This window comes from Pantherophis guttatus, chromosome 3, assembly GCF_059756535.1.
Source record: "Pantherophis guttatus breed Tessera chromosome 3, ASM5975653v1, whole genome shotgun sequence".
Taxonomy (NCBI): domain Eukaryota; kingdom Metazoa; phylum Chordata; class Lepidosauria; order Squamata; family Colubridae; genus Pantherophis; species Pantherophis guttatus.
In genome coordinates, this window is record NC_142065.1 from 86,698,137 (window position 1) to 86,710,245 (window position 12,109).

Sequence of the window (12,109 nt, forward strand, 5' to 3'; positions counted from 1 at the left end):
AGCATGTTTGGAACCAGGCTGCGGATGCAGGGTGAGCGAGTGTGGATGAATGCACACCTGTGAAGCTCCACTTGTGCAAGTGGCAAATGGAGTTGCATGTGTGTGCGTGCTGGCCTGCCGCTCATGTGGAACCATTCCCTCTCCCTTCTCCCACCAGTCCATAAAGCCGGAAATGTTGGGGATCACTGTTCTAGAGTAATTCATTCTGAATATTTTCTTAGCTGGTCAGCAACTAGTCAAGGTAAGGATGTGTAAATGCAGTTATTCTATTCATTCAGAGGAGCTTTTACAATGTACCTCTTTAAGTAAGAGTCCATATGTCATCTCATAAATCCCATGTAAGACTGGGGGTGTCTTTAACTTGGAACTCAAAGGTTGGATTTACACCATATGATGAACTCTTAGCTCATAAAACGTATTTGCCACTGGTTTGATGTGATAGCTGGTTCATGCAATATGCTAAGACAATGACTGGGTTACCATAACATACGGAATCATGTATACTAACCTCTGTTGCAGTTCAGTGTAATTAATGTGTAATTTCCACCATAAAGTAAAACAATAGCTATTATAAGGGTTTCATATAGAAGGGTCCTTCTATACAGGGATAAAGGCACCCTTTCACTTGTACAGAGAAAAGTTTGCATTTTATCATTGTTAATACATGAATTTTAATCCTGCCTTAGGAACAAAATGAGTAGGTGACCTTGGGCCAGTCTTTCAATCCTAAAAAAGACAACAGTAGCAAGCCACTTCTGAAAATCTTGCAAAAAATCTGTAGGGACCTAGTCCAGATAGTTACTAGAAAGCAGTGCTGACTTGAAAGCATAGGCACACCAATATACATACGTAAGACAGTTAAGATATCCTTCAAAAAATATCAGAGAAATCATTGTACCTCTTTTGATGAGCTTTGGGTCAACTGGAAAATAACATTTTCTAAAGTTTTCAGTTCTATTTTTGAACGCTGAATTTCTTGACAATACAAATTAAGTTGATCTTTTTGGCGTGCGATTAGTGCTTTTAAATCTTCATTTTCATTTATTACGGCATTTTTTTCTTGAACTCCTGCTTTTTGTTCTTGAAGTTTATTTTCAAGGATCTGATTCTTTTGCTGAGAATGTTTGAGCAAAAATTCCATTTCAGACATTTTTGCTTCCATAATTTTAAGGTTTTGTATTCCGGTACAGTTCTCTTCAGTTAATTGTCTAAAATGCAAAACAAAATTAAACAGGTTCTTCAAGATTATCTTATTCTCAACATGATATCTTTGACAATAATTATTTGAATCACAATTTTATTTTGAAAATGGATTCCAAAAATCAGGCTGTGCATTTACATACAATCTTTTGGAATATGAAAACTTCATCCTGACTTTTTAAAGTCTGTCATAAAAAACTAATAATTACAATAAAGCATCAATAATCTATATTTGACAACTTGGAGTCTACAGGCACAAAAAACACACAAGTTAAGCCATTATATAAATTGGCAGAAGCCTATCACCATTTTTAATATTGATACATGCGTGCATGTAAGTGTGATATCTATATATGTCTACACATACACACATACCATTAAATGGTCCATATCTTCTCAGAAACTTACCAGTTTTAAATGTTTTATGTTTTGAGACTTGTAGCATTAAAGAAAATTGTGCAGTATTGCCCACTGCCAGAAAGAAGTTAAATGGTGGCCGGACTTGGCTGTATTTCTCTTTTACAGTAGTATAGTTCTTCAAACAATAATATACTTTGGTTTTCTGTAGTGTTTTATGAAAATACACCTAACTCCTAAAAACAGAAATTAAGATTCTGTTTTGCATATAACATCCCTTTGTAAACCATAAAGTGTATGGACAATAAATCAATTGTAATTCCCAGTATCTATTTTGTGGCATCCAGCAATTCCAGATAGTTTTGAATTTTAACTGTCAGTTTTTTCCCTTTCAATATGATTATTAATAATATTTTATGGGTAGTCTTTCACCTATGACAACAATTGGGACTGGATTTCCAGTCGTAAGTTGAGGCATCCACATGCCGAGATCCAATTTTATGATATTTTTTGTAGAGGTCATCAAGTGAACCCGCAATCATTAGGTGAACAGGGGTCATGTGAACCCTTTGTTCTGAAAGTCACAAAATGCAGTCATGTGACCACGGTGTGTGTGTGTGTGTGTGTGTGTGTGAACTATATATAACTTTTTATACCAAAGCATCCAATGTGATTGAGAAAACATAAAACACGTTATATAAAGTATGAATTAAAACAATATAAAAATATACAGTAAGAAAGAGAAAAAAGGAAAAGAAAAGGAAAATGGGAAAAATATTAAGCTATCTTTCATATTAAAAAAAGACCTGACAAAAGGAATTAATCTACAACAGATGCTTATAAAATGTAACAGTGGATACCTCACAAATTTCAGGAGACGACATTCCAAAATATAGGTATCACTTTATACAAGGCCTGCCATGAACAACCACAAAGTGATACCCTGTGGTTCTAGATACACAGAGTCCCCCCCCCCGAATAAATTCAATAATAAACCAGGCCTATAATGATAAAGTTACTCATGCCTCTGAAAAAAATAGTTCCATATACCTATTTGGGAACAATTTTATTATTGGAAGCATTTGTCAGTGGGTAAGAAATTGAGTTTCAAATTGGAATGGAGGAAGATTTAAATCTCTCTCTTGAAATCCAGAAAAAAAATAACAATTCTCTCAAATTTTGCCCACCTTTGCAATAAACCAATTTATAAAAGATTGTTCAGTGTTTCCCATTTTCAAGAGTTTTTGGCTTAAAGTATTTATTGTCACCGGACATAGCAATATCTACCTATTTCTGTGTGCCTTTAAGTCAATCTTAACTTCTGGTTATTTCCTGGACTAGTCCCTGCAGTTTTCTTGGCAAGATTTCAGAAGTGGCTTGTCGTTGCTAGGTTCCGAAGGCTGAGAGAGACTAACTGGCTCAAGGTTACCCAGCTGGCTGTGTGCCTAAAGCAGGACTGGAACTCACAGCTTCCCAATTTCTAGCCTGATGCCTTAACCACTACATCAAACTGACTCTCCATTTGCTTATAATCAAATATTAATATTTCAAAATCTAAAACTTCTACTGGGGAATACAAAACAATACACAAGAATGTGAAGAATTCAAATACTGTTAATATTAAATCTATATACTGGACAAAATATGCACAAAGGTTGTTGTTTACCTGCTATAAGGCTTGAATGGGACATACAACTATTTTCATTAACCGTTATCAAATGTCAGAAGACTTCATGATCATAAAAGCAATTCTGATAGTTTAAATGCCAAAATCTAACATAGACAGACCCTTACCTCAATTGATCTTTTATGTTTTCAAGTTCACTTTTATAGGTATTACATTGTGTGAGCAACTTCTCCTTTTCATTTACACAGTTTATTAACTTTTTTTCTAAAATTTGTTCTTCAACCTGGACCTGAACAAAAGAAAAATATACAGAACCAATCAACCCATTATTTATCAAAATAATAAAATAAGGCAGAAATCAGTCTGCCAAGCACCTAGGTCATGTGATCGCTGGAATGATGTAACAGTTGGACATGAGAAGATCAGTTGTAAGGCATTTTTTCAGTGACATTGTAACTTTGAACAGTTGCTAAATGAATTATTATAAGTTGAGGACTACGTGTAATTTGGGTTATTTCTGTTTGTTTCTTTGCAGATATTATATTACTTGGTTTCCTAGAGTTTGGTGATTGGATTATATGCAAATGAAGAAAATACATAAATAAAAATAATGCAATCATATGCATGCCTACTTAATTATCAGCTCATTTAGGACAAATAGACTTTTTCCTGGGTAAATCTGTATCCTAAATTCTTATAAAATAGCATTACATTCTGTCTATCCTCCAAACCTTTTAACAGCAACAATTACGTTTCTGATACACAATAAATCCAATTTTTATTGCCTAAGATGCTATTACGGTACAGGCAAAAACATATTAAACAACTGTAGTGACTTTAGTTTTAGAACTAATAGTTGAATTCATAGCTTATGGTATATAAATGTTCTATTAAATATCTTGAGAGTCTTTTCTTACCTTTTCCAGTTTATTAGTTATTTTCTCTTTGTATTGTTTAAATGTTCTTGTCAATTCCTCAGCATTATACAGTGCTTCATTTCTTTGCTGTTCAGTTCTTTAAATGAAAATAGCAGCTCAGTTTAAAGAGGTAAAATAATGGTTCATCAACAAAAAGACAATAACCGAACAATAGAGAATACATATTTGTTGGATATCATTCAAACATACCTCAGTTCTAAAAAGGTTTAGATAAAGAACTTCAAAATGTAAAGGAAATTACATGTAATTACATGTCCAAATTACATGTTTTTCATGAGAAATTAAGAATAAATTTAGCTTTGGTCAAACATTCCTTCATAAGCAGATCTATTGATGTAAGAACATTTTGTAAACCTCCCAAAGTCGCTTAATAGCAGGATGGGCGGCATGTAAATTTAATAAATATGTAAATTTTGAATATGGCTCAGAGCACAGCAGCAAATCTCAGTCTGAGTAGTTATTGAATATGCTCAATCACTAAAACAGAACAACAGCATTAGTGTACTGATAATTTTCTACAATAAATTTTCCAATAAATTTAACCCTGAAAGTAAACCTGAAATGCATGCAAATTGGAAATGTTAGCTATTATTTCCTCTCTCCAACTAAAGAATTGTACAAGTGAATTGTACACTACTATTTATTTCCATGCCAATAACAGTTTGCAAATACAACAGTTAGTTGTAGAAAACAAAGAATCCAGTGTTTCTTTAACTCTGCACATTTAAACTAGTGCCTATAATATTTAAAGTGTAGGCCTGAATAAGAATCCTCTGTTTCTATATGCTTTACATCACGGCTTTCTTGAAACCATAAACAAGAGAAAAAACCAGAAGGGCTATTTCCATGTCTCTGCAGAAAGATCAGTTTGGCCCTCCCCCAATTGTTACCTAGCAGCAGCCATTTCATTAAAATACCCAGTAATCCCACCAATCATAATAACTGTAAACTTAAGCAGAGTCCAGTCCATTATTGCGTCTGTGTATCTAATGACTGGGATTGCCCAAATGTTTATTTCCTTGATGGTATTTCTTTCACTGAGTTTGGATTTTAAGATCTTCACTCTCATGATGTATTCACTACTAACTTTCTTGCCTTCAATGTACTTGATTTTGTCAGCCTTAAGGAATTTTTATTGGTTCAAAAACCAGTACAACCTGTTGATATATATATCTTCAATATGCACTCAAACATATATATGACATGCAACAATACTGCTGAATGCTATTTTATTTTAAAAATATTGAGCGTATTAAAAATTATTCTACAGCAAAAATGTATATAGTAAAGATTTCAGACTTAAACACAAAAATGCATGTAATTTGTCACCTCTTCCCTTGTTTGGACCATCCAATTAAATCATGCTTCATTTTTCTATAATCCTCCTTTAATTTCTGCAAATTATATTCTTTTTCCATTAGCATTTTCTGGCTTTCTTCTAATTTATCTTCTGTATCTCTAAAATACAGATTTTTTAAAAATATGGTAAATTTACTTATAGCAAAGATATTAACAGCTGAAAAGCATTCTCATCTCCCCAATTCCAATAATATTTTCAGTATAGAAATTTGAAATAAATGGCCAGAGTAATGTACACTAAGGCAGAGTCTCCCAACCTTTCTGGCCTGGCGAGGTAGGTGGGGTGGGTGGATGGTTCCATGCGAGTGTCGGGCATGTGCAACTGCCGCTCACGCAAATGGGGCACGTATGTATGCCCTTGCCTATTGCAAGTAGGGATGCATGTGCACTCACCCGCCACTTCCACAGCCTGGTTCCAAACGGCTCAAAGCCCGGTAGTAGCCTGTGGCCTGGGGGGTAGGGACCCCTGAACTAAAGATCAGAACATTATTTACCAGGACTCCTTGATCTACAACTATTAGGTCAGCAACTGTTCCAAGTTATTTTATTTTATTATTTTATTATTCATATTTCTATGCCGCTCACTCTCCAAGGACTTTGGGTGGCTTACACCAAAGACAGTATACTAAATAGCATACTGCCCCCAACAATCTGGATCCTCATTTTACCCACCTCGGAAGGATGGAAGGCTGAGTCAACCTTGAGCCGGTGAGATTTGATCCGCTGATCCGCTGAACTAACAGTCAGCTGAAGTAGCTGCAGTACTGCACCCTAATCACTGCGCCACCTCGGCTCTTCAGTTCAATTATGATGGCACTGAGTTATGATGGCACTGAATGAATAGTGGTTATGAATGGTACTCAGAGTTCTGCCAATCCCAGCATTTTTTTGCCATGTATATGTATACATTCGAACTAGACTGTGATGTTTCTCTGTGTCATATATGTGTGTGTGTGTTGGGTATATACATAATTCTTATCTTTTGAGAGCTGAATGCAATGAAATTTCATTTTAATATATGCTAATTACTGTACATTTAAAGTGACAATAAAGTTTTATTCTATTATATTCCTTTCTGCAGTCACATGATCACGATCTGGTGCTTGGCAATCCATTCATACTTATGTGCCTCACAATCATATGATGGCTATTTGTCATCTTCCCTACCAACTTCTCTAAAAACACAATGGGAAAGCCAGCAGGTCACTGGGTTAAGTTTCTTCCATCCATGTACTCTCTGCCAAGTCCCTCTGCACCACCCACTCACACACCCCTACACACCTACCCCACCCCCTGGGCTCTATCCTTGACCTGCATGGTGCCTGTCACATACCTCTGTGCACCCTTTTCAACTGAATGGCACCTATTACATACCTCCTTGCACTCTCCCCAACTCTGCTAGTGCCTTGCCTTTTGCACACTACCTTGTCTACTTTGCCCAATTTACACAATTCGTGTGCATCCTCACATTCCCTAATCCACACCATGCCTGTCACACACTCTGACTTATGTCTTTTGCCTGCCTTTCCTTACCCATGGCTTTTGCACACCGCTTGTGCACTCGCACACTCTTGCCTTGCCATGCCATGCAGTGGATCTCATGTATATTCCTTACCCATCCCCACACCTTCATGCACCCCCTCACTCCTTCCCATTTATTTGTGGGCGTGGACTTGCAATTTCTTGTTGCATTCACCATTGACTTTGATTATGGGAAGCCAGCAAGAAGTTGCATCACCTAACGACCAAGGTATTCACTTAATGAACCAGGACTCAGGGATTGCCATCGCTAAGCAATACTATTGCACTTTATGACATCATTTACCACTGGAAATTCCAATCCCAATTTCTATCATAAGTCAAGGACTATCTATATTCAATTAGTTTTCTAGAAGGATAGGAAGGGGTAGAACATTCATTCATTCATTTGTACATTCACTATCATTACTCACTTCAAACCAAAAACTCTGGCAGCTAACAACAATAATTAAAAAAAAAATCAACCCCTCCCCAACAGAAAATAAGTAGACAATTGGTAATTGAAATTAAAATAAGAAAACAGACAAACCCATCAATACAGATACAATACAAATATCTCAAGAATGCTAATTAACAGATTCCAATGGACTATAGAATAGTCTATCCAGAAGATGACCAAGCTATGATTGAGAGTGCGCAGAGACTCCCACTGAAAGAAAGGGTGAAACTAGCACATAACACAAAGCTCTGCAAAGACTGACCTGGTCACAGTTGCTATCTGGTCCTCAAACAGGAGCTATAAGTTTAGGAGGATCTCCAAATTCGCTCTGGCTCTATTTGGGGTAGTGCAACTCCATTCAGAACAAGAGATAAAGAAGAGATAAAGAATTCCCAAAACTGGAGGGCCTAGAGCACACCTTATTTTCAGAAAGGAAACCCCAATTTGATACAGCGTATAAACATTCATCTCAATATGAAATGAGTGAACCAAGCTCCAAGTGGAAAATAGTGAATGAACCAACATTGCAAATTAGAAAAATTAATTTAAACAATAATTACTTTAGAAGTCTATTCTGAGCTTGAACATCTGCTTCCAAGTTTGCTATCTGTTCTTCTAATATTGGAATATGGACTGAACGTGTACCCAAAGTAGATTCCAGGAAAGATATCTAGAAAAATAAGGTAAAAAGGAAGAATCCATTACTGTTTTTTTTAACAGAGTTTTTTTACACTTATTTGATTACAAACTTCTTTTTTCGATCTAATTTTTTGCTACTTCCACTAGGCAAATAATTTCAATAATTACCAATATAAATAGAGTATTTCTTTACTAATTTCCAATATTATTAATCTGCACATAGCATACTTTAAGTTAGTCAATTAAACAATAGAAATAATAATATTCTATGAAGACCATTTTTTTTTCACTTAACGATATAGTTAAACATTGACAATTATAGCATATATAACAAGGCTATAAAATCTTGCAAGATTAGGACTGATTTTTGGTGATCTAATATTGCTGTGGCGCTTAAAATGTAATGTGTGAGACACATCAAGTAGCTTTTTTCTTTATGTAATATGGAACAATGGTTTTAATAAGGATACATCATTATGCCACTTTAAAATTCACTCCTCCAAATCTGAGCCAAGGTTAATATTAAAAAATGCAGCTAAATATTCATAAGTGGTAACATAAAAACATTACACATTACAATTCAACATAAAGGAGAATATTATAGGGTATAATTAACAATATAACAGGTAATAAACATGCTTTTTAAGATACCTACTTGTGCTCTTGCCTGGTTCAGTTCAAACTTTATCGTTTCAATTTCATTCATTAGTTTGTGGTTCTGAGAAATTAATGAAGCATTGTTTTCACGGACTACATTCAGTTTGTCCCTTAGAAGTTCATTTTCCTCTTCCATGTTCTTATCAAAAGCCAGTGAATATGACTAAAAAAAAAGCATTTGTAATAAGTACAAATGTTGTTCATTTTTAATTTTTAGGATCAACAGTATCAGGATTTGGGATAAACCAAAGGTAATGTAGGCATACTGCTAGAAATGAGCAAATTCTCAAATAATTACTTTGTTCTTGGGTTTCCTTGAAGAATCACTGTTATGCCAAGACATTTTGCTCACTGTATTATTCTGTAATTCAGAAGGATCAACCAGATCTTCCAGTGTTAAAATTTCAAGCTCACTATCATGAACGCCAAGTTCAGAATTATGTGAATTACTGGAAAAACAAAAATAAAAGAAGCATATTATTTCAATTTTTTATACTAATTATTCTGACAGAAAATCTCGAAGTTAGAATATAAACACAATGTAAATAAGCATATTAGTACCAGTAACTTTAGTTCCATACAGTTATACCTATAAAGCTGTTCTCCCAAGTCTTGTAAATTTTTTTCTGTTTTCTTTAGATGACCTCTTAATGCTACAATGTTAGCAAGCAAATCTTCCACATCTTCCTGTTGGTCACTGGAAGCTGAAGAGTTAGGTTCCATTTATATTCATTTGTCTGAAATAAATAACTAATAAGAGAATAGTAATATAACCACCTTTCACTTTGAAAAAATGCTATTTAATTCTCATCATAACAGAAAGCAATATGTTAACTCTAGCTGCACAAATACATTCAGCCACTTTCATACTACTGTTTAACATTAATAACTATCAAAAATTAGTTGTTTGGAAACAAACTTCAATTTATGGTCATTTTTAATTTATAGGAATACTGTAAGTTGAATAATAATACCCAATGATGAATAGAAGGTAATAACTAGGAGAAAGTGCCCTGCATAAATACAAAGGGTGCATAATTCACATATTCTAGTTAACAGAAATCCAACCAACACAGGACCTATACTGTACTGATTTGAATGCCATGGAGGTTGTTTTCAAGATAATGCTGTTTATAATGCTATACTCCTTCATGTTAGTACATTAATATTCCATAGATACAGATGTATGTAAGAATTCCATAGATACATCTGTATCTTCAGGGTTCATTCTAAATCTTCATTAGGAGACTCAACAAGGTACTTGATGCTTATTTACTGAATCTGGGACTCGTGGTAGTGATGGACTGGATGATAGCTAAATTGAGCTTTAATCCAGACAAGATGTTCCTGATTAGACCACTGAAGGAAATACAAGTCAATTTCAGCCTAGATGAGGTAGCTCTCTAGAAGAATTAAGTTTAGTTTGATACTTACAGTACATATTCAGCTTTATTAAGATCTCTTTATTAGGAAGGCAACTTAAATATTATTTAAATACATTATTTGTTATCTGGTATTACTGAATAACTTTTTTATAATTGAATCCACTTTTTCCTTTGAAAGTTCTTCAAAATTGCAGTAGTTTTAACTGGGTTAGGTTTTCTGAATGGTAGACATCACTCATTTTAATATGTACTTATACTATTGATGTCACACTCTTATACATGTGAATGATGTTAACATTATTTAACTCAATACTGAATTAACCTGTTTTCAGAACTGTGTGCAAATTGATGAACATATACAACATTTTGTTAAAATTTGAAACAAGAAAAAAGTAATTTATGATAAAATGGGACAAATGTTTGGTTATAATATACAAAGAAACAATGCAAGAATATGTGGATGAAAGGACTGAAATTCACATTATGTTATATTTAAAGAGAAATTTTAAAAAATGATGATGGTATTTGTCACTGGAAAAATTGTCTAAAACGTATAGATGTACTTCAAATTTATGCTAAAAATGTGAACAAGGGACTTTTTATCATGCTTGGCGGACATGTAAAAAAGCCAAACTCATTTTACCACCTTTCTTGTCACACTTAAGTGAATCACTGCAGTTATTAAGTTAGTAACAGTTAAGTGAATCTAGCTCCCCCATTGACTTTGGTTGGCAAAAGTTAGTAAAAGGCGGTCACATTACTCCGGGACACTGTGACTGTCATAAATATGAGTCAGTTGCCAAACATCTGAATTTTGATCACATGACCATGGAGAGACTACAACAATTGTAACTGTGAAAAATTGTCATAAATCACTTCTTCAGAAATCATTTCTTTGCATTCTTTTTCTCTTTCTGCACTCTTGGTTTTATTCTCTCTTTACTCTTTTATATTTTCATTATTAGTTCATGTTAGTTTTTATATTTCTATTTTAAAAATGTAGTAAAATTATCATAAAAATATCTTGAAGCTGTTACTAATTCCTCTAGCTCAGTGTTTCTATATAGTCCTAGGACTCCTAGGGATCTCCAAGACCCTTTCAGGGGTCCTTGAAATCAAAATTATTTGCCAGACACAGGATATTTGCAAAAGTTTAAAACCATCATACTCTTCCTATTATTTTTTTGTTTAAAAAAAAACAGGATTTTTCCTATTTTATTTGTTAACATCTAACCGGCTTAATATTTTTACACTACTCAATAAATATACTATTAATGGATCCATTTTAATTGTTAATATGGCAAATACTGATAAATATAAATCATAAAAACAATTTTGGGCTCCTTTTTTTAAAAAAACCGAGAAAGGGTCGTGAGAGAGAAAAAAAACCCTTAAGAAACACTGCTCTAACTCGATCTAACACAAACACAATCTGAACCAGATCCAATTATCCTTCCTATCGCACTGCAATGGGGTTTGTTTCCTCAGAAAGGCTTCTCCACCGCCTCGTCTTCATTCTCGGCTAATATTCCTCCCTCACCTCTATGTAATTTCATGTTTTCTCTCAGTGCTCCGGGTCCCCAAAAGAATAACCGTCGGAGAAATGGGCGGTTCAGAAAAAATGTGAAAATAAATAAAACGAATAAATATATCGCTCCCCCCTTCAGAGGCACCGCCACCTTCTCTCCCTCAGGTCCTGAACCGCCTTGACCACGCGGGTTCCAGGCCACAAGCTTTCCGTTGCTTAGCAACTCTACTTTCTCCTCTCCCCCCCCCCCACAGTGAGCACTCCTCGTGCCTCCATTGAACTCTCTTAAGAACCGCGTTACACTGTCCCAAATATAAAAAAAAGAGCTCCAAAGACACCCCACCCCCCTCGGATTGACAGTTGGGAACGTCACCGAAGTAACCCGCCTTTAGACAGGCTCGAATTGACGCTCCTGCGAAATTCCCATTTTTACCCCACCCC

The 12,109-nt window shown here is 34.8% G+C and overlaps 1 protein-coding gene across 4 annotated transcripts in view; it reads right to left on the bottom strand.

Moving 5' to 3' along the window:
- Positions 1–12,109, bottom strand: part of CCDC18 (coiled-coil domain containing 18) — a 39,753-nt gene that overhangs the window by 27,392 nt on the left and 252 nt on the right. For 2 of the 4 annotated variants that reach the window (XM_034437315.3, XM_034437312.3), the window contains exons 1-9: positions 11,681–12,068; positions 9,345–9,505; positions 9,054–9,204; positions 8,754–8,918; positions 8,020–8,129; positions 5,452–5,580; positions 4,102–4,198; positions 3,352–3,473; positions 899–1,208 (exon numbers count right to left, since the gene is read on the bottom strand). In XM_034437315.3, the coding sequence (XP_034293206.2) occupies positions 899–1,208; positions 3,352–3,473; positions 4,102–4,198; positions 5,452–5,580; positions 8,020–8,129; positions 8,754–8,918; positions 9,054–9,204; positions 9,345–9,478 (1,218 nt within the window). In that variant the 5' untranslated portion in view covers positions 9,479–9,505; positions 11,681–12,068. Of the gene's footprint in view, positions 1–898; positions 1,209–3,351; positions 3,474–4,101; positions 4,199–5,451; positions 5,581–8,019; positions 8,130–8,753; positions 8,919–9,053; positions 9,205–9,344; positions 9,506–11,680; positions 12,069–12,109 lie in introns of those variants that run through there. The other 2 variants (XM_034437314.3, XM_034437313.3) reach the window with 2 other exon arrangements.